The 25,430-nt window shown below is 49.3% G+C and overlaps 1 protein-coding gene and 1 non-coding gene across 3 annotated transcripts in view; one reads left to right on the top strand and one right to left on the bottom strand.

The window, feature by feature from the left end:
* Positions 1 to 25,430, bottom strand: part of LOC139277349 (plexin-A1-like) — a 633,908-nt gene that overhangs the window by 295,225 nt on the left and 313,253 nt on the right. For both annotated transcript variants that reach the window (XM_070895706.1, XM_070895705.1), the window contains exons 4-5: positions 13,114 to 13,254; positions 2,079 to 2,179 (exon numbers count right to left, since the gene is read on the bottom strand). In XM_070895706.1, coding sequence (XP_070751807.1) covers positions 2,079 to 2,179; positions 13,114 to 13,254 — 242 coding nt within the window. The remainder of the gene's footprint in view (positions 1 to 2,078; positions 2,180 to 13,113; positions 13,255 to 25,430) is intronic.
* trnak-uuu (transfer RNA lysine (anticodon UUU)) lies at positions 12,234 to 12,305 on the top strand. Its single transcript has one exon. It is a non-coding gene; the product is annotated as a tRNA-Lys (tRNA).

Genomic DNA, 25,430 nt, shown 5'->3' with positions numbered 1-25,430 from the left:
CTCCCCCACCACACACCCACCCCCCTCTCCCCACCACACACCCACCCCCCTCTCCCCCACCCACACACCCACCCCCCTCTCCCCACCACACACCCACCCCCTCTCCCCCACCCACCCACCCACCCCCCTCTCCCCCACCACACACCCACCCCCCTCTCCCCCACCACACACCCACCCCCCTCTCCCCCACCACACACCCACCCCCTCTCCCCCACCACACATCCACCCCCTCTCCCCCACCACACACCCACCCCCTCTCCCCCACCCACACCCCCTTCCCCGCGCCCACCTCACCCACTCACACACCCCCACCTCCGCCCAACACCCCCATCCCTCTCCGCCACCGCATTACAAATGGCTGGTTCTTAGCTGAGTCGCGGGTTGTGTCCTCAGCCTTCCCATCAACCTTCACCAGCCTCTTGATTACCGTCTGTGTAAAGAAATACTTCCTGTGCTACACTATCAAGGTTGACACACTCCGGTGCAGAACTGAATGAGATGCCATTTTTCAGATGAGACATTAAACCATCTGCCCGGCCGAACATAAAAGATCCTGCAGCACTATTATGAGGAGCATGGGGAGGTCTACCTGGTGTCCTGGGCCAACCCACATAACTGAAAACAAATGATCTGGTCATCATCACATTGCTGTTTGTGGGAGTTTGCTGTGTGCATAGTGGCTGCCGCTTTTCCCACATTACAAAGACTGAACTTCAAAAGTACTTCATTGGCTGTAATGCGCTTTAGGACGTCCTGAGGACATGAAAGGCGCTATATAAATGCTTGCCTTTCTTTCTTCCTACACTTGCCCCATGCTTTGGTTTTCGAGTGCTGTAGCCCTGTTCCAGATTTAGGATCTCCCCTCCCGCAACTTCTCAGCAACATTAGAAGACAATAATACGAAGACACAAAAACGTCAGACGGAAAAAGACCAACTGGTCCATCAAGCCTGCCCCATACAATCATGTTGGCCGGAGCATCGTAACTTCCTGCATCTCGAGCATCAACATAATCTTCTGCAAGCGGCCAAGTGAAACCCAGCCCCAAGGAGGGTGGGGGTGGCACTGGTGGGGACTGGAAAATCTCTCTTAGACCCACGCAGGCGCCCAGAACCAGTTCATGTTAACTGTTAAACCACTTACAACAACGATTTATATTTACATAGCACCTTTAAAGTAGTGAAACATCCCAAGGCGCTTCACAGGAGTATTATGCGATTAAACATTTGACACTGAGCCGCATAAGTAGAAATTAGCGCAGGTGACCAAAAGCTTGGTCAAAGAGGTAGATTTTAAGGAGCGTCTTGAAGGAGGAAAGAGAGGTAGAGGGCAGAGAGGTTTAGGCAGGGAGTTCCAGAGCTTGAAGCCAAGGCAACAGAAGGCACGGCCACCAATGGTTGAGTGATTACAATCAGGGATGCTCAGGAAGGCAGAATTAGAGAAGCGCAGAAATCTCGGGGATGGGGGGGTTGTGGGGCTGGAGGAGATTACAGAGATCGGGAGGGGCGAGGCCATGGAGGGATTTGAAAATTAGGATGGGAATTTTGAAATCGAAACGTTGCTTAACTGGAAGCTGATGTAGGTCAGCGAGCACAAAGGTGATGGGTGAGCGGGATGGTGCGAGTTCGGACACAGGCAGCCGAGTTTTGGATCACCTCTAGTTTAAGTCGAGTAGAATGTGGGAGGCCAGCCAGAAGTGCGTTGGAATAGTCAAGTCTAGAGGCAACAAAGGCACGGATGAGGGCTTCAGCAGCGGTTGAGCTGAGGCAAGGGCGGAGACGGGCGATGTTACTGAGGTGGAAATAGGCGGTCTTGGTTATGCCACGGATGTGTGGTAGGGAGCCCATTTCAGGGTCAAATATGACACCAAGGTTGTGTACAGTCTGGTTCAGCCTCAGACAGAAGGTCTGTGCCCCAGCCGCCGTTGGCAGAGAGTCAGCACCGACCGCACCAGTCGGCAACACGTTCCACGAGTATTCACCAGTCACCGCGCATCGTCCAGCCTATTGCGACTCTGGCCTGCGTGACAAGCCATGACAGCATTAGTTGCCAAGGAGCAAGGAGGAGGAGTCTACTTACACGTTGTGAAGCACACACCAGCCGCAGTGTGGATCGCGGGAGCCCAGGCATACCTCGCAGCTCTCATACTGCTCGCAGCTCTCTACCGGGACCCGGGTCACCTGTCCAAACAACAAACACCGACCATTAGGCTCATTATACAAGCTCAAATACTGACCCCCATCCCCCGGCACCAGGTCAAAGAGCATCGCCGGCACCAGTACCAACATGATGACAAGCCAGAGACCGGGCAGCTCGGCCCAAGGCCTGCACATTCAGCAGGATGTCCGACAGTGCTCCTTCCCTCCCTCCCATCCCACCCCCATTACTCGTCCAGTCCCCATGTGGCAGCAGTAACACGGATGGCAGAGGTGGTGACATTCACCACACGTGACCATATTGACCACCGCAGCAATCAATACACAAACCTATCTGCTGAGTTTCCGCAGGCGAGTCTGTTTACGCAGAAATCAATCAGTTTAAGAACTTCCCAGGCCAAAGAAGTCTGATTCAGACAATCCATTAGGCTTTGTCCGAGGTACATCGTACGACATATTATTTATTGTCCTCCCCCGACAATCATCTCCTTCCTTTACCGAAGGCAATGACTCCCTCTGGAATGTGGTTCGACAGATCCTGGAGAGGAAGCCGGCACTTCACACGGGGGGACAATTTTTCAGGTGCCAGGCCATTTGACCGTGGAGGGCATCACACCCAACATGTGCTGCCTCGACACACACAATAAATACCACAATCAGAGAAAAATTACCACACAGAAGGCCATTCGGCCCATCGCGCCCGCACCAGTCATAAAAGAAATACCCAGCCTAATCCTATCTTCCAGCACCAAGTCCGTAGCCCTGTAGATTACGGTTCTTAAAGTGCATATCTAAGTACTTTTTATATGCGGTGAGGGTTTCTGCCTTTACCACCCTTTCAGGCAGCAAGTTCCAGACCCCCACCACTCTGAGTGAAGGAATGTTCCTCATCCCCCCTCTAAACCTCTTTAAACAGAGGACTGCCACAGGAGATCCGCCAGTGCATTTCTTTATTATTGTCGGTGTACAGCAAAGCCGACATTTATCACCCATCCCGAGTTGCCCTTGAAGAGGTTGGTGGTGGACAATAAGCTGCACTTTGTTCTGCTCGGCCTGTCGCTTTTAGAAGGCAAAATTAACATGCAGATACAGCAAGCAATTAAGAAAGCTAATGGTATGTTGGTCTTTATTACAAAAGGATGAGTAAAGATGTCTGACTGCAATTATATAGGGCCCAGGTGAGACTGCACCTGGAGTATTGTGTACAGTTTTGGTCTCCTTACCTAAGGAAGGATATACTTTCCATTGAGGGAATGCAATGACGGTTCACCAGCCTGATTTCTGGGATGGAGGGATTGTCCTGTGAGCAGCGATTGAGCAGACTAGGCCTATATTCTCTAGAGTTTAGATGAATGAAAGGTGATCTCATTTAAACATACAAAATTCTTACAGGGCTTGACAGGGTAGTTGCAGGGAGGATGTTTCCCCTGGTTGGGGAGACCACAACCAGGGGTCAGTGTCTCAGAATAAGGGGTCGGCCATTTAGGACTGAAATGAGGAGAAACTTCTTCACTCAGAGGGTGGTGAATCTTTGGGATTCTCTACCCCAGAGGGCTGGGGAGGCTCAGTCTTTGAGTACATTCAAGACAGAGATTGCTAGATTTTTGGATATTAAGGGAATCAAGGGATATGGGGATAGTGCAGGAAAGTGGAATTGAGGTCGAAGATCAGCCATAAAAAGGAAAAGTGTGTCTAAAGTAAATTTTGGTCACTTAGAAGATGAGACCAGAGAATTAATAATGGGGAAAATGCAGCTGGCAGAAACTCTGAACAAATATTTTGTATCAGTTTTTACAGTAGAGGACATTAAAAATATCCCAACAGTGGATAGTCAAGGGGATAGAGGGAGGGGGGGGGGGGGGCAGGAGGAATTTAATACAATCACAATCACTAAGGAGGTGGTACTCAGTAAGATAAAGGGACTACAGGAAAATAAATCCCCTGGACCTGATGGCTTGCATCCTAGGGTCTTGAGAAGTAGCAGCAGGGATAGTGGATGCATTGGTTGTAATTTACCAAAATTCCCTGGATTCTGGAGAGGTCCCAGCTGATTGGAAAACTGCAATCGAATTAAAAAAGGAGGCAGACAAAAAGCAGGAAACTATAGACCAGTTAGCCTAACATCTATGGTTGGGAAAACGTTGGAGTCCATTATTAAAGAAGCAGTAGCAGGACATGTGGAAAAGCATAATTCGGTCAGGCAGAGTCAGTATGGATTTATGAAGGGGAAGTCACGTTTGACAAATTTGCTGGAATTCTTTGAGGATGTAACAAACAGGGTGGATAAAAGGGAACCAGTGGATGTGGTGTATTTGGACTTCCAGAAAGCTTTTGACACAAAAGGTTACTGCACAAGATAAAAGTTAATGGGGTTGGGGGCAATATATTAGCATGGATAGAGGATTGGCTAACTAACAGAAAGTCGGGATAAATGGTTCATTCTATGGTTGGCAATCAGTAACTAGTGGAGTGTCGCAGGGATCAGTGCTGGGACCCTAACTATTTACAATCTTATAGTAACGATTTGGATGAAGGGACTGAGTGTAACGTAGCCAAGTTTGCTGACGATACAAATATGGGAGGAAAAGCAATGTGAGAGGAGGACACAAAAAACCTGCAAAAGACAGGTTAAGTGAGTGGGTAAAAATTTGGCAGATGGAGTATAATGTTGGTAAGTGTGAGGTTATGCACTTTGGCAGAAAAAAATGGAAGAGCAATTTATTATTTAAATAGAGAAAAATTGCAAAGTGCTGCAGTACAGCAGGACCTAGGGGTCCTGGTGCATGAAATACAAAAGGTTAGTATTCAAGTACAGTAAGTGAGCAGGAAGGCCAATGGAATCTTGGCCTTTATTGCAAAGGGGATGGAGTATAAAAGCAGGGAAGTCTTGTTACAGTTATAGAGGTATTGGTGAGGCCATACCTGGAATACTGCGTGCAATTTTTGTTATGTATGCAACACCTTATAATCAGCATTCTACCACCACCAGAGGGGCGCATATGTTGGCGTCCCAAGGGATCCCAGCATCCCTTGGGAGCACTGCATATAAGCAGGCCTCCCCATGTTGTGCGAGCACTCTGGAGTCAGAATAAAGAGACAAGGGTCACACTTATCCAAGTCTACAGTACTCAGTCACATTGCTTTATTTGAGACATAACAGCTTTGGTTTCCATATTTAAGAAAGGATATACTTGCTTTGGAGGTAGTTCAGAGAAGGTTCATTAGGTTCATTCCGGAGATGAGGGGGTTGACTTATGAAGAAAGGTTGAATAGGTTGGGCCTCTACTCACTGGAATTCAGAAGAATGAGAGGTGATCTTATCGAAACGTATAAGATTATGAGGGGGCTTGACAAGGTGGATGCAGAGAGGATGGGGGAGATTAGAACTAGGGGGAATAATCTTAGAATAAGGGGCCACCCATTTAAAACAGAGATGAAGAGGAATTTCTTCTCTCAGAGGGTTGAAATTCTGTGGAATTCGCTGCCTCAGAGAGCTGTGGAAGCCGGGATATTGAATAAATTTAAGACAGAAATAGACAGTTTCTTAACTGATAAGGGAATAAGGGATTATGGGGAGCGGGGAGGGAAGTGGAGCTGAGTCCATGATCGGATCAGCCATGATCTTATTAAATGGCGGAGCAGGCTCGAGGGGCCGAATGGCCCACTCCTGCTCCTAATTCTTATGTTTAGTGCGCGGTCCCTTTAAATTTCCGCGCATGCGCCGTATTTACAATGGGGCAGCCGGTGAGCGGCCCGCATGGCATCTTTCCCACTGCTGCACGCCGACGCAACTACGAGGGAAAATATGTGGACCTCCTTGTCATTAATAACCCATTTGGTTCACTAATGTCCTTTCGGGAAGGAAATCTGCTGTCCTTATCCGGTCTGGCCTACATGTGACTCCAGTCCAAAAGTAACCTGCTTGATTTTTTAACTGCCCTCTGAAATGACCTAGCGAGCCACTCAGTTGTACAAACCGCTGCAAAGAATGGTGGTTCAAGGCGGCGGCTCACCACCACCTTCTCAAGGGCAATTAGAGATGGGTATTAAATGCCTATTTCCCTCAGCAGAGGGAACAACCAGGGGCATAGATTTAAACTAATTGGTAGGAGGTTTAGAGGTGATGTGAGGGGAATTTCTTCACCCAAAAGGTGGTGGAGGTCTGGAACTTGCTGCCTGAAAGGGTGGTAGAGGTAGAAACCCTCACCACATTTAAAAAGTACCTGGATGTGCACTTGAAGTGCCGTAATCTACAGGGCTACGGACCAAGAGCTGGAAAGTGGGATTAGGCTGGATAGCTCTTGGTCAGCCGTCACGGACACGATGGACCGAAATGGCCTCCTTCCGTGCTGTAAATTTCTATGGTTCTGAGAGATGCTGGCCTTGCCAGCGACGCCCACATCCCATGAAGGAACACATTTAAAAAATATATATATTTCCAACTGTGACTTGGAGGGGAACTTGGGAGGTGGTGGTGTTCCCATGCAACTGCTGAGGTGTGCGATCACTCGACAGAAACCAGGAGCCGATAGCCTGACCAACCCCTCCCCTCCTCGCACGGATACCACTTTAAAGTTCAACTAATCCAGCCTGAGAGAGAAGCCAAACCAATGACTCTTTGTTTGGGACAGAGGTGACGGAGGTCTCTTGCTAAGACTGGACTTCACCAAATTAAATTAGACCTCAAGGCCACAAGTCGGGTCTTGGTAGCTGTGCACTGCAGGAAAAGAAACCACACCGAGCCCAACACACTGTAATGTTGCGCGATTCTCTTAATCCAACAGTGAAGAAGTTAATCCACCATCTGTACCCGACTGTTGCACAACCGATAAATTCTCCCTCCAGACACAGATAGCTCTGAAGGGCAGAATGCACAATTGTTCTGTTGGGCGGTTTCATCATTTAAGGGAATGCAGACCAAAAACCCTGCGCTCACACGCACACACCCACCCCACCTCCCCCACCCCCACCACCTCGGCCCCCTCCTGAATTCCTGCTCACAACAATGCTCTCTCCTCATAACTTAACACATGGGTTCAAAAGCCTCATTTCACTTGCCTTTCCAAATCTGGGACCAGGGTTCAGCCCCATCTCAGAGTCCCCTCTATCCACTCAGTGATATGGGCCTACCTGAAGGGAGACTGGGCCAGCACCGGCCCAGTTGCGAGGAGACGCGGGCCCACTGCTCCTGTTTGGCGACCTAACTCAGAGAGCGAGGGAGTCACAGGATGAGAAATGGGTGAAAAAGTGTCATGCTGGTGCAGAAAGAGATGTTCTTAGGAGTTTCAAACCAAGACATGTAGAATCATAGAATGATACAGCACAGAAGGAGGCCATTCGGCCCAGTGTGTCTCTCCCGGCTCTTTGGTAGAGTTGTCCAATTAATCTCACTCCCCCTGCTCCCCCGCAAATCCCTGTAAATGTTTTCCCTTCAAGTATTTATCCAATTCCCTTTTGAATGTTACCATTGAAACCGTTTACTCCAACCTTTCAGGGAGTGCATTCCAAATTGTCACAATTCACTGTGGATATTCGACCCCTTCTGCCACTGGGAACACTTTCTACTTAGTTGCTCGAGCAAAACCTTTCATGATTTTGAACACCTCTCTTAAATCTCTTCTTAATTTTCTCTGCTCCAAGGAGAAGAACGCCAGCTTCTCCAGTCTCTGCACGCATCAGAAGTCTTTCATCTCTGGTACCATATGTCCAGCTAAAGCATTGGGAACTTGACTCTGCCTCCAACCCTGTGATGCTAATCTGGGAACACTCATGAGATGGTAATTGAATTCCTCAGAACCAACATCCCTCATCCTTGATGAACATGAAAGTTCCTGCCAAAGCACCCCCTTGAGTGCTATTGTTGACTCCTGCTGTGCTATTATTCAGAGTTCCAGGGACCTCAGCAAGCCACCTCACAAGCCATCCTTGCGATGGAATGGGCAATGAGCTTATGGTCGAGCCAATTACTGGTTTGTTGACAGCGACTTGGGCCAAGCCATTGGCTGAAAAGACAAAACTGGCAGCGACTCTGAACTGTCAGATGCCGCTCTGCACCCAAGCTCCACCACTGCCACACACATCGCGGTGGGCAAAACAGAGAAGACGAGCGGAGCCTAGCCAGCACCAGCTGGTGTCGGGAGAGGAACCCAAATCTTTCTGCCCGTTTCCGAGAGCCAACTGGCATTTGTAACTTTGCTGCCGCAGGTGCTTGGCTGACTGACTCAGCAAAGGGATCAGGGCAAAGCATTTGAATGGCGTCACAGGTCCCAACCTTGAACCGTGTCCATGCGTGCTGTATCCCTGGGTTTAAGAACATAACAAGAAGCCAGGAGTAGACCACTCGGCCCCTCGAGCCTGCTCCGCCATTCAATAAGGTCATGGCTGATCTTCGACCATAACTCCACTTTCCCACCCGATCACCATATCCCTCAATTCCCCGAGAGTCCAAAAATCTATCAATCTCAGCCTTGAATATACTCAATGACGCAGCATCCACAACCCTTCCGGGTAGAGAACTCAAAGATTCACAACCCTCTGAGTGAAGAAATTCCTCCTCATCTCAGTCTTAAATGGCCCCCCCCTTATCCTGAGACTATACCAGAGTTCTGGACTCTCCAGCCAGAGGAGACAACCTCTCAGCATCTACCCTGTCCATCCTCCTCAGAATCTTATGTTCCAATAAGATCACATATCATTCTTCTAAACTCCAGAGAGTATGGGCCAAATCTACTCAATTTTTCCTGATAGGAAACTGGAGTTGAGGTAGAAGATCAGCCATTATGTTATTAAATGGTGGAGCAGGCTTGAGGGACCGAATGGCCTACTCCTGCTCCTATTTTTTATGTTCTTATGTTCACAGAGAGTGTGTCCACTTGTGGGGAGGAGCATAACTAGAGGCCATCAATATAAGATAGTCACCAAGAGATCCAATAGGGAATTCAGAAGAAACTTCTTTACCCAGGAGAGTGGTGAGAATGTGAAACTCGCTGCCACAGGGAGTGGTTGAAGCAAATAGTATCAATGCAATTAAGGGGAGCTTAGACATGAGAAGGGAAGAGAGGGTTATGCTGATAGAATTTGATGAGGAAAGACTGGAGGCGGCTCGAGTGGAGCATAAACGCCGGCATGGACTGGTTAGGCCGAATGGCCTGTTTCTGTGCCGTATATCCTATGATTGTGGGACCACGGATCATTATTACGGGCAAGCAAATGCTTCAAGGACACCCTCAAGGCCTCCTTGAAGAAGTGCAACATTCCCGACACCTGGTAATCCTGGGCGCACGATCGCTTAAAGTAGAAGAGAATAATCTGGGAAGGCGCTGAACACTTCGAGTCGCTTCGCTGGGAGCAAGCGGGGGACCAAGCGCAAAGGGCGGAAGGAGTGCACGACAACCCAAGCACTTCAACCAAAGTCCTTTCAACCACCTTCTGCCCAACCTGTGGCAGAGATTGTAGTTCCCCCATCGGACTCATCAGTCACCCAAGAACTCATTTTTAATGCGAAAGCAAGTCATCCTTGACTCAGAGAGACTGCCTATGATGATGATTATAGGCAAGGCCCTTTTAAGAGGAAACATAGATGCTTCATAGAGGAAGGAGACAGAATAAACGATTATCTCGCATTAATACAACATTAAGGGAATGAAAAGGCCCTCAGATTTTAATTAAGTGCCGCACAAAGCCACAACGGATGAGAGACAATGGGTTGACAGATAGAGTCCCAATCAGGCCCAACATTCCTACAAGGAGCAATTTAATAAAACACGGCATATTTCCTCAAATAGAATAAATATGTTTTTTTTTAAAAAGATGATTTTTTTAAAAAAAATTTCAAGAAAGACAAATGCGTCATCAACAAATTGCGTTGTGCATACCACCCATCAAACTGCAGAGCGGGACCGCAGGGAGTGGGCATTGATTAGATCAACGGGCACGACGCTGCCTTTGACCCGGGACCGACGCTCCCATTAAGCTGCGCGCTGGAGGTCCTGCGCAGGCCGCTCACCGGCTTTTGGGGGGAAAAAAAAATCACGCACGCGGAGAAAGTTGAATGGGGCTCGCAGCCCATTAAAGGGGCCACGTACACATAAACAAAGTGAAGCCCGGGACCCTGGTCGAACCAGCTGAGCTGGAGGTATACGGAAACCCAATCCCAATCGCTCTTGTATCCTCCCCTGTTCCCGGGAGCGACCTTAAAGAGGGAGGGCATGGTGTCTGCCGGTACACCTTCCTTGACCGCTGGGGACCACACGATGTAGCGGGAGCTTCCTCGCTGTGTTATCATTTTGTTAGGAAAGTTCCTGTTTCTCATGTCAAGCTTCTTTTCGTTCAATCGGGCCCAATTATGCTTCTTATATCAGTGGTGCCCTTAAAAGAGGGGGCACTTGTCAGGGTAGAGTTTCCACAATCGCCAATCCCATGCCCGTTTGAACAAATATTAGGGTGCTGGTGTCGCCGATTTCGGGCAAATGGCGGCGAAAAAAAATCCAGCGCGAACTAGCGGAAACAGCAGGCCACTGATCAATGTTCCTTCATTGTTTTTTATCCCCATGCGCGGATCCTTTAACGGGCTGCGCGGCCCGTTCACATTTGCGGGTGTGGGTGTGGTTTCTTCCACGCAAAAATAACCGGTCCCCGCGCGGGATTCCCCCGACCGCTGCGGTGCCACACTAGCCGAGCGACAATCCACGGTTACCCTTATTGGTCCATCAGAACAGGTCCCTTTCCCCCTCCTCCCCCCCCGGCCTTCCCCCACTCCCCATCTCCCCCAGGAGCTCAGCGACTAAGCTGCCTGTCATGTTTGGCCAGAATACAGCACGTCAGCACCCGAGCCAGCTTGCTATCCTGCTGACTATGTGTGTGTGCTTGTAGATGCCTTCATCAATCAAGCTCTTAAATCAGAGGCACTTAAACAGGTAGCGGCTTCAACAGACAGATGCTCAGTGTCAGAGAGCGCCGGGAATAGTACTCGGGCTGGCAAGCAAACTGTCCTACTCTCGATCCGCACGTGTCTGGGGTGGGGGGAGGGGGAAGAAGGGTGTATTGTACTTGTAAAAAAAAAAAAAAATGTTTTTTTAAAAATACAACAAAATATCTCGGCGCTAATCGAATCTTTTATTTTGATATAAAATGGGCAGCCAGACAGTTTAACGAGCCAACAAAACACTGCAGTTAGCTCATTGTGCAAGTACGTTCGAGCAGAGCTCCAGTCTGAAGCAGCGGAGGATCTGCAGGAGCAATACATCAGGGGGGCACTTGTAACTTGTAATGTTCTGTAACGTGTAGGGTGTTCCACACTTCTACCACGCTTTGCTTGAACGAGGAGAGGCGGAGATACGGAGAGGTTGAGGGAGGCAATTCCAGAGCTTAGGGCCCAGGCAGCTGAAGGCACGGTCGTCAATGGAAATCGGGGGTGCGCAAGAGGCCAGAATTGGAGGACGCAGAGATCTCGAGAGGGTTGGAGGAGGTTATAGAGATGGGGGGGTGGCAGGGAAGAGTTGTGTACAGGCTCCCCGCAAGGGAGGGGGGGAGGGGGGAGGAGTGAGGCCAATGTACAGGCTCCCCGGGGAGAATGAGGCCAGTATACTACAGTCTCCCCGAGGAGAGTGAGTGTGTACAGGCTGCTGGGGGGGGGGGGGGGGGGGGGGGGGAAGTGAGGTCAGTGTACAGGCTCCCCAGGGGCGAGGGGGTGGTGAGGTGTGTACAGGCTCCCGGGGGGGGGGGGGGGGGGGGGAGGAGGAGAGGGGGGTGGGGGAGGAGAGGGGGGTGGAGGTTGGTAACTGGAGGGTCGCTGGGCAAGGGGGCTAGCAGTGAGGATTTCTGACCTACCAGGAGAGGAAAATGGTCACTTCAGCGAGGTACGGGTGGGAAGGCCAGTAACTCTCTCCCATAAATCCATTGTTCTCTATTTAAAACTATGTGAGCCTTTCGATTAGATTCCCACTGTAACTCTCTCCCACGAATCTGTTCCAATTTATATATAAACCACCTCCATTACATTCCAGCATTTAACTCACTTCCTGCACATTAGCTGGTATGCTGACCTCACACACCGCCCCCCCGGGGAGCCTGTACAAGAGCCCGGATACCTCAGTCGGCAGAGCATCAGACTTTTAATCTGAGGGTCAAGGGTTCAAGCCCTATTCGGGCATTGCTCATATCAGCCATGATCTTACTGAATGGCGGAGCAGGCTCAAGGGGCCATATGGCCTACTCCTGTTCCTATTTCTTATGTTCGCATGACTCTTGATTAGATTCCAGCCTGTAACTCACTCCCGGGTATCTGTTATTCTATATATAAATCCACCACACCCATCGATTAGATTGCAGCCTGTACCTCACTCCCGGCTATCTGTTATTCTATATATAAACCTCTGAACCCCTCGATCAGATTGCAGCCTGCAACTCACTCCTGGGTATCGCTGACACTCAGGGTATCCATCCATCACACTGGTACGTCAGCGAGTGTCTTGTTCTCCGATACTGATACTCTCAAAACAACATAATATCAGCATTCATTCGGAGTTTTATTTGAACCGGATTGTGGGGTGGAAACACAGCACCCAGTACTGAAGGGCCCATATCTGCCCCGGGTGATACTTGGTCAACTGGAGGGGGCCTGGGCACCTCGAAAACCCCGACTGACTCTGAGGCAGATTCAATATTGCCAACAACAGCCTCGCCTGAACCAAGGAGAACCTGCCCACTCATTTATTTGCAGTCGGTGTCATCCCACCCCAGGTTCAGGGGAAGATCGAAGTTCCCGGCTTTATAATCGCAACTCGGTGAGCCGCTGCTGTAAAGCACGCGAGGAGCCGTTGCCAGTGCGTGCGGCTGTGGTATGCCCCCATGGTCGAATAGGCCGACGGGCGAGGCTTTGGTGGATCCGTGTGTCAATGGAGAGCAGCCTAGAGCGAAACCAGCTAAAATTGGGCTGTAACGGAGGTGGCTTTAGTTACCCGCTTGTCGCTCATGGCGTAGATGTGCTGGTAGTCTGGGCTGAACACCAAGTCTCGGAGTATGGGGCTCTCCTCGGCCACAGTCACGTTTTCGTACAGCATCGGGCCTCCCTGGCCTGGAATAATGGAATCAACCAGAATCTGCGAGAGGAACACAAGGGGAATTATCATTAGAATCGTAGAATAAAATCATAGAATGGTTATAGCGTGGAAGATAGCCATTCAGCCCGTCGAGCCCGTGCCGGCTCTCTGCAAAAGCACTTCAGCTAGTCCCCACTCCCCTGCCCTTTCCCCGTAGGCCTACAAATCGTTTTGCCTTCAGGTACTGTGATATCTTTACGACATCACTAACAAGCACATACTGTACAAGATGGCTCTTAACAGAAACTATCATGTGACTGTGCCACATGACCCTTTATTAATATATCAGTAGTCCAGTAGGTGGTGCTCTATTACAGGTACTTATCCAACACCCTTTTGAAAGCCGTGATTGAGTCTATCTCCACTCCTTCAGACAGTGCATTCCAGATTCCTCACCACTCGCTGCGTAAAAAAGGTTTCCCTCATGTCGCCTTTGATTCTTCTGCCTATCACCTTAAATCTGTGTCCTCTGGTTCTCGACCCTTCCCCCGAGAACAGTTTCTCTCTATCTACTCTGTCCAGACCCCTCATGATTTTGAACACCTCTATCAAATCTCCTCTCCTCTAAGGAGAACAACCTCAGCTTCCCCAGTCTATCCACGTAACTGAAGTCCCTCATCCCTGGAATAATTCTCGTAAATCTTTTCTGCACCCTCTCTCAGGCCTTCACATCCTTCCTAAAGTGCAGTGCCCAGAATTGGACACAGTACTCCAGCTGGGACCGAACCAGTGTTTTATACAGGATCATAACTTCCACACTTTTGTACTCTGTGCCTCCATTCATGAAGTCCAGGATCCCGTATGCTTTTTTAACCGCTGTCTCAACCTGCCCTGCCACCTTCAACAATTTGTGCACATATACCCCCAGGTCTCTCTCTTCCTGCACCCCCGTTAGGATTGCACTCTTTAGTTTATATTGCCTCGCCTCATTCTTTCTACCAAAATGTATCACTTCACACTTTTCTGTGTTAAATTCGCCACATGTCCGCCCGTTCCACCAGCATATGTCCTCTTGAAGTCTATCACTATCCTCCTCATTGTTCATTATACTTACAAGTTTTGTGTCATCTGCAAATTTTGAAATTGTGGTCTGTACTCCCACATCCAAGTCATTAATATACATAAGGAAAAGCAGTGGTCCTCGAACCGACCCCTGGGGAACACCACTGTATACCTTCCTCCAGTCCCAAAAACGTTGGCGTAAAAAGATTCCGAGGCTTTAGACCATAGGGAATATTCTCGCATACGGATGCCTCCCCCCACTCCTCGCCATTGAAGCATATTTCACAACCGACACTCAACCTTTTGGCACCACGCACAGAAACAGTTTTGACGACTTCGAGTTAGAGACGGTGCAGAGGGATCCGACTTGAAAACGAGGAGGAGGAGGGGGGAAGAGAGAGGAGGAGGAAGAGGGGGGGGGGAAGAGAGAGGAGGAGGAAGAGAGAGGAGGAGGAAGAGGAAGAGGAGGAAGAAGAGGAAGAGGAGGCTAATTGAAGCCTAAATGGTTCCGATCAAATTAAAACCGGAAAGAATAAATAATGGAAGACAGGTTAAAAGGGAATCACCAATCTCTACATTCTCAAGCTAGTTCCGATTGAGTGAAATAATCTACTTATAATCATTAAATCAATATTTGAGTCTTAGTAACGAGGTTGAACACGACATGTTTGAGGGCTAATGGAATAAGGAGTCAGGCATTTATTCACTGGGCTGTCAGTTGGCCGCACAACGATACTTGGATTCAATTTTTCGACTGAACTGACATTATTACCCCGTGTTGCAATTGCCAGTAATTTAATCCCGGATAAACTCAAATATAATCAAACTGCACCAAACACCTATGTCGACAGCCGATCTCCGCAGCCGCTGCAACAAAAGCAACATCAAATCTGAAATAAAAACACTTCACAACCTTTCCGGACTCAACGCCAAGTCCAACAATTTCACATCATAAGTTCTGCCACCATTTTGGTTTTTTTTGGACTGCAGCTGCTGCTGATGATTCACCGAAGGGGTCGGCCATTTAGGACTGAGATGAGGAGGAATTTTTTGCACTCAGAGGGTGGTGAATCTTTGGCATTCTCTGCCCCAGAGGGCCGAGGCTGCTCAGTCGTTGAGTATATTCAAGGCTGAGATCGATAGATTTTTGGACATATAAAATCCTGGAATTCCCTCCCTAATAGCACTGTAGAAGTACCTAAGAATTAGGAGCAGGAGTAGGCCATACGGCCCCTCGAGCCTGCTCTGCCATTCAATAAGATCATGGCCGGCCTGATCTTAGCCTCAACTCCACTTCCCTGCCCACTCCCCATAGCCCTCGACTCCCCTATAGTTCAAGAATCTGTCTATCTCAGCCTTGAATATATTCAAAGACCCAGCCTTCACAGCTCTATGGGGAAGAGAATTCCAAAGATTCATGACCCTCAGAGAAGAAATTCCTTCTCATCTCTGTCTTTAAATGGATGATCCCTTATTCTGAAACTATGCCCTCTAGTTCTAGATTCCCCCACGAGGGGAAACATCCTCTCTGCATCTACCCTGTCAAGCTGCCTCAGAATCTTGTATGTTTCAAAAAGATCACCTGTCATTCTTCTAAACCTCAATGAATTGAGAAGAATGTTTGGGAGGTACCAAGGTCGTGAAAGGTGCGATAGAAATTTATATTGCACAAGCCCTGTGCTACTGCTTCCAATTCACGACCTCTGTGCCTCACCCAATTGCTGACAACCCAAAGTAACGCTGCCGGTTTCACAGAGCACGCGGGTCGGAAAGACCTGCTCTAAACAAAAATAAAGCCACAATGAGCCGCAGTTTGGCCAATGTAAGGTGAGCTCCAGTTCCTCACCTCAAATTGCTCCCGCCGCCACCACCACCAATGGGTTGCTTGGCAACCTTGAATGGCAGTTAAGGGTCAACCGTGTCGGTGTGGGGACTGGAGTCACATATCGGCCCAGACCAGATTAGACAACAACAACTTGTAATTATATAGCGCCTTTAACGTAGTGAAACATCCTAAAGGTGCTTCATAGGAGTATTACGAGACATAAATTTGACACCGAGCTGCACAATTAGAAATTAGCATAGGTGACCAAAAGCTTGGTCACAGAGGTATGTTTTAAGGAGCGTCTTGAAGGAGAGGTGTGGAGAGGCAGAGAGGTTTAGGGAGTGAGTTCCAGAGCTTGGGGCCCAGGCAATAGAAGGCACGGCCACCAATGGCTGAGCGATTATAATCAGGGATGCTCGAAAGGGCAGAATATGAGGAGCGCAGACATCTCGGGGGGTTGTGGGGCTGAAGGAGATTACAGAGATAGGGAGGGGCGAGGCCATGGAGGGATTTGAAAACAAGGATGAGAATTTTGAAATCGAGGCATTGCTTAACCGGGAGCCAATGTAGGTCAGTGAGCACAAGGGTGATGGGTGAGCGGGACTTGATGCGAGTTAGGACACGGGCTGCCAAGTTTTGGGATCACCTCTAGTTTACGTCAGGTAGAATGTGAGGGGCCAGCCAAGAGTGTGGCCAGGATGGCAGATTTCCTTCCCTAAAAGGACATTAGTGAACCAGTTGGGTTTTTAACAAGAAGCCAACAAGCATGATCAGTTTTTTTTTAAATATATAAAACAATTAAATTCTTCCATGGTGGAATTTTTACTCCCTTACTCTGGATTATAAATCTGGGCCTCTGGATTACCAGTCCAGTAACATAACTACTGTACTCCTGCACTACGCTGTGGGTGTTCATTCCCAAAAGCAGATTCATTAATATCTTGCGACATTCTGCTTCCTTTCTCCTTCTGCACGGAATCCAAATCTGCACCAGCCCCTCATGGCCAGGCGCTCAGTAACACAATGCCCTCATTAAAGGCAGTGCCTCTCTAATTCTCCTCCACCGTCACACACTTTTTTGTTGGGGACTCCCCAAAGACTGCGGAGAAAGTCTTCAGTAATTTTAATCTCTGGCACATTGAAGTGTAAATATATGCAACTTGCTCAGCAATTGGGGAGTGATTCATTAAATAGCAGCTTCTGGGCAGCCGGGCCACATCATCGTGCCTTCCATTATTTTCGGGTCTTTAGGAAAACAAACTCGAGTCTTTAATTACAAGCAAAGTATCCCGAGTCATCTCCAGCACACACCGATTGTTCTGAGTGAGGAGGTGAAGAGCTTGAATGTTTTTGTTTTAATGAATCAGCAAAGAGAATAAGACCTCCAGCAAGTTATCTGTCATCGCCTCGCTCCTCGGCCAATCGAGCTGGCTTCCCACCACAAGTGAAAGATTCCCTCCGCTTCCCTCAGAGTTCCCCGCCGCCTCGACTCTCCCGGCTTCTGGGAAGGGAGGAGCAGAGCAATGAACATTTCGGGAGTCTGCACGGACGAATCCTGGGTTCCCTTGCCACAGACTCCGTCCCTCTGCCTAGCAACTGCATGAAGCTGAACCAGACCATTCGCAATCTCGGCATCGTACGTGACGCTGAGAAGAGCTTCCGACCACGTATCCGCGCCATCGCTAAGACCGCCTATTTCCACCTCCGGAACATCACCCAACTCCGTCCCTGCCTCAGCTCATCTGCTGCTGAAATGCTCATCTATGCCTTTTTTAAAAAAAAAATTAGTTCCTCTCTTAATCCCATCTTTCTTTCCCCCTCTTTATTTCGCTTATTGTCCCGGTTTTGACATTGAATTAACTATTCTACCAGATACTTCCTGCTCCAGACTCTGCACATCTCAGTAAGGATTCTTCAATCTGATTGGTTAAGGAAACGACACGTTGCTTGCCCTGGTCACACAGGTCCCTGATACCCTGTAGGGGGCGCTGCGCTGTTCCGACACCCAAATCACCACAAGTTCCAGTACAAAATCCCACAGAAAGTCTGGGGACAAGTGCAAGTGTCATGGATGGCAAGTGTCCGTCTGCCGCTAACCGCAAAATCTGGCATGATTTTGAAAATGCACCCAGGAGGTGCAGGGGAAGAGGAAGAGTGGGGTAGAAACCAGAGAGAAAAAAGGAAGGGGAGAGATGAAAGAGAGAGTGGCGATGGGTGGCAGGTGAGGAGTCCGAGCAAGGGGGGAGAGGGGGAGTCCGGGCGAGGGGGAGTCCGAGAGAGGGGGGAGTCGGGGAGAGGGGGAGTCCGAGAGAGGGGGAGAGGGGGAGTCCGAGAGAGGGGGGAGAGGGGGAGTCCGAGAGAGGGGGGAGAGGGGGAGTCCGAGAGAGGGGGGAGAGGGGGAGTCCGAGAGAGGGGGAGAGGGGGAGTCCGAGAGAGGGGGAGAGGGGGAGTCCGAGAGAGGGGGAGAGGGGGAGTCCGAGAGAGGGGGAGAGGGGGAGTCCGAGAGAGGGGGAGAGGGGGAGTCCGAGAGAGGGGGAGAGGGGGAGTCCGAGAGAGGGGGAGAGGGGGAGTCCGAGAGAGGGGGAGAGGAAAGAGAGGCGAGATTAAAAGGACTTAAATGTGGCTTTGCCCGACTTTGATCAGCGTGGCTGCGACATGCACACTCACTCACACCCCGCAAAAGTATTAATGACAGAGAGGGCAACACAGTGAGTACAGAGTGAACAAACTGCCAGTATACCCGGGGAGGGAGGGGGGGAGGGGAGAATCCTTCCTGATTACCAAGCAGATGGTTAATAAATTCAGCAGCCTTTCCTGTCCTTTGGATATAACAGCAGTATTACTTTCAAGTCTTATCTGAGGAGATTGATTAGCTTGCTGTGCCTGCCAGCATCACCTCCAGCAGGTTCGCGCACAGCCATACTTCAAAGCTGTTGACTTATCTACGAGGACCAGACACCGACACATCTGCCAATTAACTCTTTGCATCTTCCAGCAGTTCAGCGGAGAAAAATATTCAAAGCGTCTGCAACGACCAATTACAAAAAGTCTAATTGCTGCAGTGATGGCGACGATGGATTAAGCTGGGCTCGAGTTGGTCCCCGCAGCCCTCAACCAATCCCCAAAACAGCTCAACGCTTTCAGATGAAGCGAAGCTGGAGAATGAAAGTAAGACAGACTTGCATTTATATAGCGTCTTTCACAACCACCGGCTGTCCCAAAGTGATTTACAGCCAATGACATACTTTTGTAGTGTAGTCACTGTTGTAATGTAGGAAATGCAGCAGCCAATTTGCGCACAGCAAGCTCCCACAAACAGCAATGTGATAATGACCAGATAATCTGTTTTTTTAGTGATGTTGGTTGAGGGATAAATATTGGTCAGGACACCGGGGAGAACTCCCATGTTCTTCTTCAAAATAGTGCCGTGGGATCTTTTACGTCCATCTGAGAGGGCTGACGGAGTTTTGGTTTAACGTCTAATCCGAAAGACAGTACCTCTGACAGTGCAGCACCCCCTCAATACTGCACTGGGAGTGTCAGCCTAGATTTTGCGCTCGGCAACTTAAAACAATTTAAAGAGAGAGAAAGAAATTGAGAGAATGGAAAAAGGGAAAAATGAAACAGAAGGTTTGCAAGTTAACCTCACACGTGCAGACATCGTGGCATTAGTCAGTTCAGAGTCCAAACCGAATTATATTCCCTCTCCACTCAACTGACACAATGCGCTCATAAATCTAACCTCCATTTTCGCTGGGTGATTTCCGCAAGACAAGCCTCTGGGGGGTCAACCCGAACCGTAGATGTGGTCGGGAGAATGGAAATTCTGGCCCACCCCATCTACCCGCGTTGGAGTGTTCCTCCAACTCCCCCATCCCGCCAACCCACTCGCGTGTCCAAAGGACGGCCCACGGAGGAAGGGCGCAAGTCGTCAGGAGGTGAAAAGACAAAGCGAGGGCACAAGACACACTGGATTCCCCGTCTCACTAAGCAGGCCATAACCCAACCGCCCAGGAATGTCTCTGAATGTCAGCTGCAAGCCAGGGAAGATCCTCTACTTCATCTCCGTGTCCTCGTCAGGCAAACTGCTGACAACCTGTGTCTTCTCCAACTGTGCATGCTTCAGATTCTTCGCTTCGCGCCCGGCCTCCCTGTTCAAACATTCCTTCCTCAATTCAGTTTTCAGGCGGTTGTTTGAACAGACAGCTCCGACCTCGGGAGAGACTGGCCACAGCAACTGCTCAGTTGTGAGCTGTGGCTCAGTGGGCAGCACTCTCGCCTCCAAGTCAGAAGGTTGTGGGTTCGAGTCCCACTCCAGGAACTGGAACACATAAATCTATGCTGACACTCAGTGCAGTGCTGAGGGATTGACGAGATTCAACACCGCCTCCAGTGTACCAGCGCAGCCTGAGGAAAAGTGTTCTCGAAGAGCAGGCCCTCAAATCTGCCACCAAGCTCATGGTCTACAGGGCTGTAGTAATACCCCCCTCTTGTATGACTCACAGACGGACCATGAACATTAGACACCTCAAGTCACTGGAGAAATACCACCAACGATATCTCTGCAAGATCCTACAAATCCCCTGGGAGGACAGATGCACCAACATTAGTGTTCTCGACCAGGCCAACATCCCCAGCATTGAAGCACTGACCACACTTGATCAGCTCCGCTGGGCAGGCCACATAGTTCGCATGCCAGACAAGAGACTCCTAAAGCAAACGCTCTACTCGGAACTCCTTCACGGCAAACAAGCCAAAGGTGGGCAGCGGAAACGTTAAAAGGACGCCCTCAAAGCCTCTCTGATAAAGTGCAACATCCCCATTGACACCTGGGAATCCCTGGCCAAAGACTGCCCTAAGTGGAGGAAGCACATCCGGGAGGGCGCTGAGCACCTCGAGTCTCATCACCGAGAGCATGCAGACAGCGGAAAGAGCGTGACTCCCTCAGCATTCTATCATAGGCAGTCCCTCGAAATTGAGGAAGATTTGCTTCCACTCTGAAAAGGAGTCCTTATGTGGCTGAACAATCCAATACAAGAGTCACAGTCCCCGTCACAGGTGGGACAGATAGTCGTTGAGGGTGAGAGAGGGTGGGACAGGTTTGCCGCACGCTCTTTCCGCTGTCTGCGCTCGGTTTCTGCATGCTCTCAGCAATGAGACTCGAGGTGCTCAGCGCCCTCCCGGATGCTCTTTGTCCACTTAAAACGAACTTTGGCCAGGGACTTCCAGGTATCGGTGGGGATGCACTTTATCAGGGAGGTTTTGAGGGTGTCCTTGTAATGTTTCCGCTGCCCACCTTTGGCTCGTTAGCCATGAAGGAGTTCCGAGTAGGGCGCTTGCTTTGGGAGTCTCGTGTCTGGCAAGTGGACAATGTGACCTGCCCAGCGGAGCTGATCGTGTGGTCAGTGCTTCAATGCTGGGGATGTAGGCCTGGTCGAGGATGCTGATGTTGGTGCGTCTATCCTCCCAGGGGATTTGCAGGATCTTGCGGAGACGTCGTTGGGGGTATTTCTCCAGCGACTTGAGGTGTCTACTGTACATGGTCCATTTTCTGAGCCATGCAGGAGGGTGGTTTTACTACAGCCCTGTAGACCATGAGCTTGGTGGCAGATTTGAGGGCCTGGTCTTCGAACACTCTTTTTCTCAGGCAGCCGAAGGCTGCACTGGCGCACTGTAGGCAGTGTTGAATCTCATCAATGTCTGCTCTTATTGATAATGATGAAGATGAGCGCCAAGGGAGAGCTGCACTGTCGGAGGTACCGATTTTCGGATGAGACATTAAAACGGGGCCCCGGCTACTCTCTCAGGTGGATGTAAAAGATCCCATGGCACTATTTCAAAGGAGAGCAGGGGAGTTATCCCTGGTGTCCTGGCTAATATTTATCCCTCAATCAACATGACCACAAAAAAAAACATTATCTGGTCATCACATTGCTGTTGGAGCTTGCTGCGTTTCCCACATTACAACAGTGACTACACTTCAAAAATACTTCAATGGCTGTAAAGCGCTTTGAGACGACAGTTGGTTGTGAAAGGCACTATAGAAATGCAAGTCTTTCATTCTTTCAATTACGCAGCATGCAGCAATGGTGAAGCGTGAGGTTTTAGGGTTTGATGGCCAGAACACACTGCGCGAGGATTGGTAGGCCATGGATTTTGTGACAGGGATCTTTGACGGAGAGCTACCCCAGTGGATCAGCAGGGGCGGGCAGTGCCCAGTGAACAACCGAGGGATACAGAGTGGAAACATTCCCCATTTGCAATAAAAAAAATTAACACCGAGCCACATAAGTAGAAATTAGCGCAGGTGACCAAAAGCTTGGTCAAGAGGTAGGTTTTAAGGAGCGTCTTGAAAGAGGAAAGAGAGGTGGAGAGCTTTAGGGAGGGAATACCAAATATTAGGGCCTAGGCAACAGAAGGCACGGCCACCAATGATTGAGCGATTATAATCAGGGATGCTCAAGAGGGCAGAATTAGAGTTTTGAAAGTTGACTACTGAATTTGCTTCCCTGCCCTTTCAGGCAGTTAGCATGGCGTATTGTTCAACCATCACTCACCTCCCCCAAAGCCCCAAGGCAAAGAACGCGAATGACCTTGTTGTATCAGACACTCAAAATATTAAGCTACTGAATGAACATTCATTCAACATTGCACAGTGTTAACCAGAGCGCTTTTAATGTTATGTTTGTTTCATACGGTTTCATTTTACATTTGCCGAGGGAAGCATAATGGGGCCATAATCGCACCCAATTAAGGGAAAGTTACAACCAGCACTTGCTGGCAAATCAACTTTCAGCTCCTCCAACAGATCCAGTTGGCAAATGCACAACTTAGTTAGTGAAGACCGGGGCCTACACTCAGGGCTGTGAAGTCCCAGCCTGAATCCCATAAACCCCTCCCCCCACCCACCCAGAGATGTCTGTGCTCCTCTAAATTCTGCCCTCCTGAACATCCCTGGTTATAATCGCTCAACCATTGGTGGCCGTGCCTTCTGTTGCCTGGGCCCCGAGATCTGGAACTCCCTCCCGAAACCACTCCGCCTCTCTTTCCTCCTTCAAGACGCTCCTTAAAAGCCATGTTTTTGACCAAGCTTTTGGTCACCTGCCCTAATCTCTACTTATGCGGCTCGGTGTCAAGTTTTTTTTATCTGATAATAATCCTGCTAAGGGCCTTTGAACGTTTCACTATGTTACTATATAAATACAAGTTGTTGTTGTTGTTGGATCAACATGTGGGGGAGACCAGAACTAGGGGCCATAAATACAAGATTATCACTGATAAATCCAATAAGGAATTCAGGAGAAACTTCTTTAGCCAGAGAGTGGTGAGAATGTGAAAGTTGCTGCCACAGGGAGTGGGTGAGGCGAATAGCACAGATGCAGTTAAAGGAGAAGATAGATAAATAAACACATGAAGAAAGGGATAGAAGGATATGTTGACAGAGTGAGATGAAGAGGATGGGAGGAGGCTCGTGCGATGCGCTTGGGCCGAATGGCCTGTTTCTGTGCTGTACATTCAATGTAACCAATCCCAACCAAGGTGCTGACGCGAAGACTCCAGTTTTCCTCAGAAGCCAAGGCTAGGGAAGGGGGATAGAAAGTTAGCGAGCGATCCAGCTCCTCGTCACTATCACTGTGGCTCAATGGCCAGCACACTTGTCTGAGTCACAAGGTTGTGGGTTCAAGTCCCACTCCAGAGACTTGAGCACAAAGATCTAGGCTGACACTGCAGTGCAGTGCTGAGAGTGTGCCGCACTGTCTGATGTGCCGTCTTTCAGATGAGACGTTAAACCAAGGCCCTGTCTGCTCTCTCAGGTGGACATAAAAGATCCCATGCCACTTTTTCTTAGAAGAGCAGGGGAGTTATCCCCGGTGTCCTGGCTAATATTTATCCCTCAATCAACATAACAAAAAACAGATCATCTGGTCATTATCACATTGCTGTTTGTGGTAGCTTGCTGTGCGCAAATTGGCTGCCGCGTTTCCTACATTACAACAATGACTACACTTCAAAAGTACTTCATTGGCTGTAAAGCGCTTTCAGATGTCAGGTGGTTGTGAAAGGCACTATATAAATGCAAGTCTTTTCTTTTTTATCCAGTAACTACTGTTGTGGACAACAACTTGCATTTGTGTAGTGCCTTTAACATCGTAAGACGACCCAATGTGCTTCAGAGGAGCATAAATAGACAATTGACAACGGGTCACATAGGGAAATATTCGGACAGGTGGAGGTCGGGTTTAAGGAGCATCTAAAAGGGAGATAGAGGTAGAGAGACGGAGAGGTTTCGGGAGGGAATTCCCGAGCTTAAAGCTTCGGCAACTGAAGGCATGACCGCAAAAGCCCGAGCGATGAAAATCAGGGTACTCAAGAGGCCAGAATTGGAGGAGCGCAGAGATCTCAGAGGGTAGTAGGGCTGGAGGAGGTTGGGGCAAGGCCATGGAGAGGTTTGAACACAAGGATGAGGATTTTGCCGGATCGGGAGCTAATATAGGTCAGCGAGCACAGGGGTGATGGATGAACGGGGCACTTGGTGCGAGTTACGATACGGGCAGCAGAGTTTTGGATGAGCTCAAAGTTTACGGAGGATGGAAGGTGGGAGGCCAGCCAGGTGAGCACTGGAATAGTCGAGTCCAGATGTAACAAGGGCACAGAAGAGGGAGATCAGATCTGATTAGGGTGGCTCACACAGTCAAATATCCAACTGACACTGACTACTTCAATACGTAAACAGTCAGGTAAATGACTTCAAACTTTTACGTTGATTTATAAGCCCGATACAACTCAAGAGTGGCTATTTGGGTAAAACACCTGAATTGTACCTCAGGACACCCCCCTGCCCCGCCCTCATTCCATAAGAAATAGGAGCAAGAGGAGGACATTCGGCCCCTCGAGCCAGCTCCTCCATTCAATAAGATCATGGCTGATCGGATCTTGGCCACAACTCCACTTCCCCGCCCATAACTCTGGACTCCCTGATCATTCATAAATTTGTCTCTCTCCACCTTAAATATATTCAATGACCCAGCCTCCTCAGCTCTCTGGGATAGAGAATTCCAAAGATTCACGACCCTCGTAGGAAAGAAACTCCTCCTCATCTCCATTTTAAATGGGTGACCCCTTATTCTGAAACTATGCCCCCAAGTTCTAGATTCCCCCCACGAGGGGAAACATCCTCTCTGCATCTACCTTGTCGAGCCTCCTCAGAATCTTATACGGTTCAATAAGATCACCTCTCATTCTTCTAAACTCCAATGTGTACAGGCCCAATCTGCTCAACCTTGCTTCATAAGACAACCCCTTCATCTCAGGAATCAACCTCGTGAACCTTCTCTGAATTGCCTCCTTT

This window comes from Pristiophorus japonicus, chromosome 12 (genome assembly GCF_044704955.1).
Source record: "Pristiophorus japonicus isolate sPriJap1 chromosome 12, sPriJap1.hap1, whole genome shotgun sequence".
NCBI classification, from domain to species: Eukaryota; Metazoa; Chordata; class Chondrichthyes; family Pristiophoridae; genus Pristiophorus; species Pristiophorus japonicus.
The sequence above is the reverse complement of the archived record's forward strand: the minus strand, read 5'-3'. Positions and strand labels throughout refer to the sequence as shown.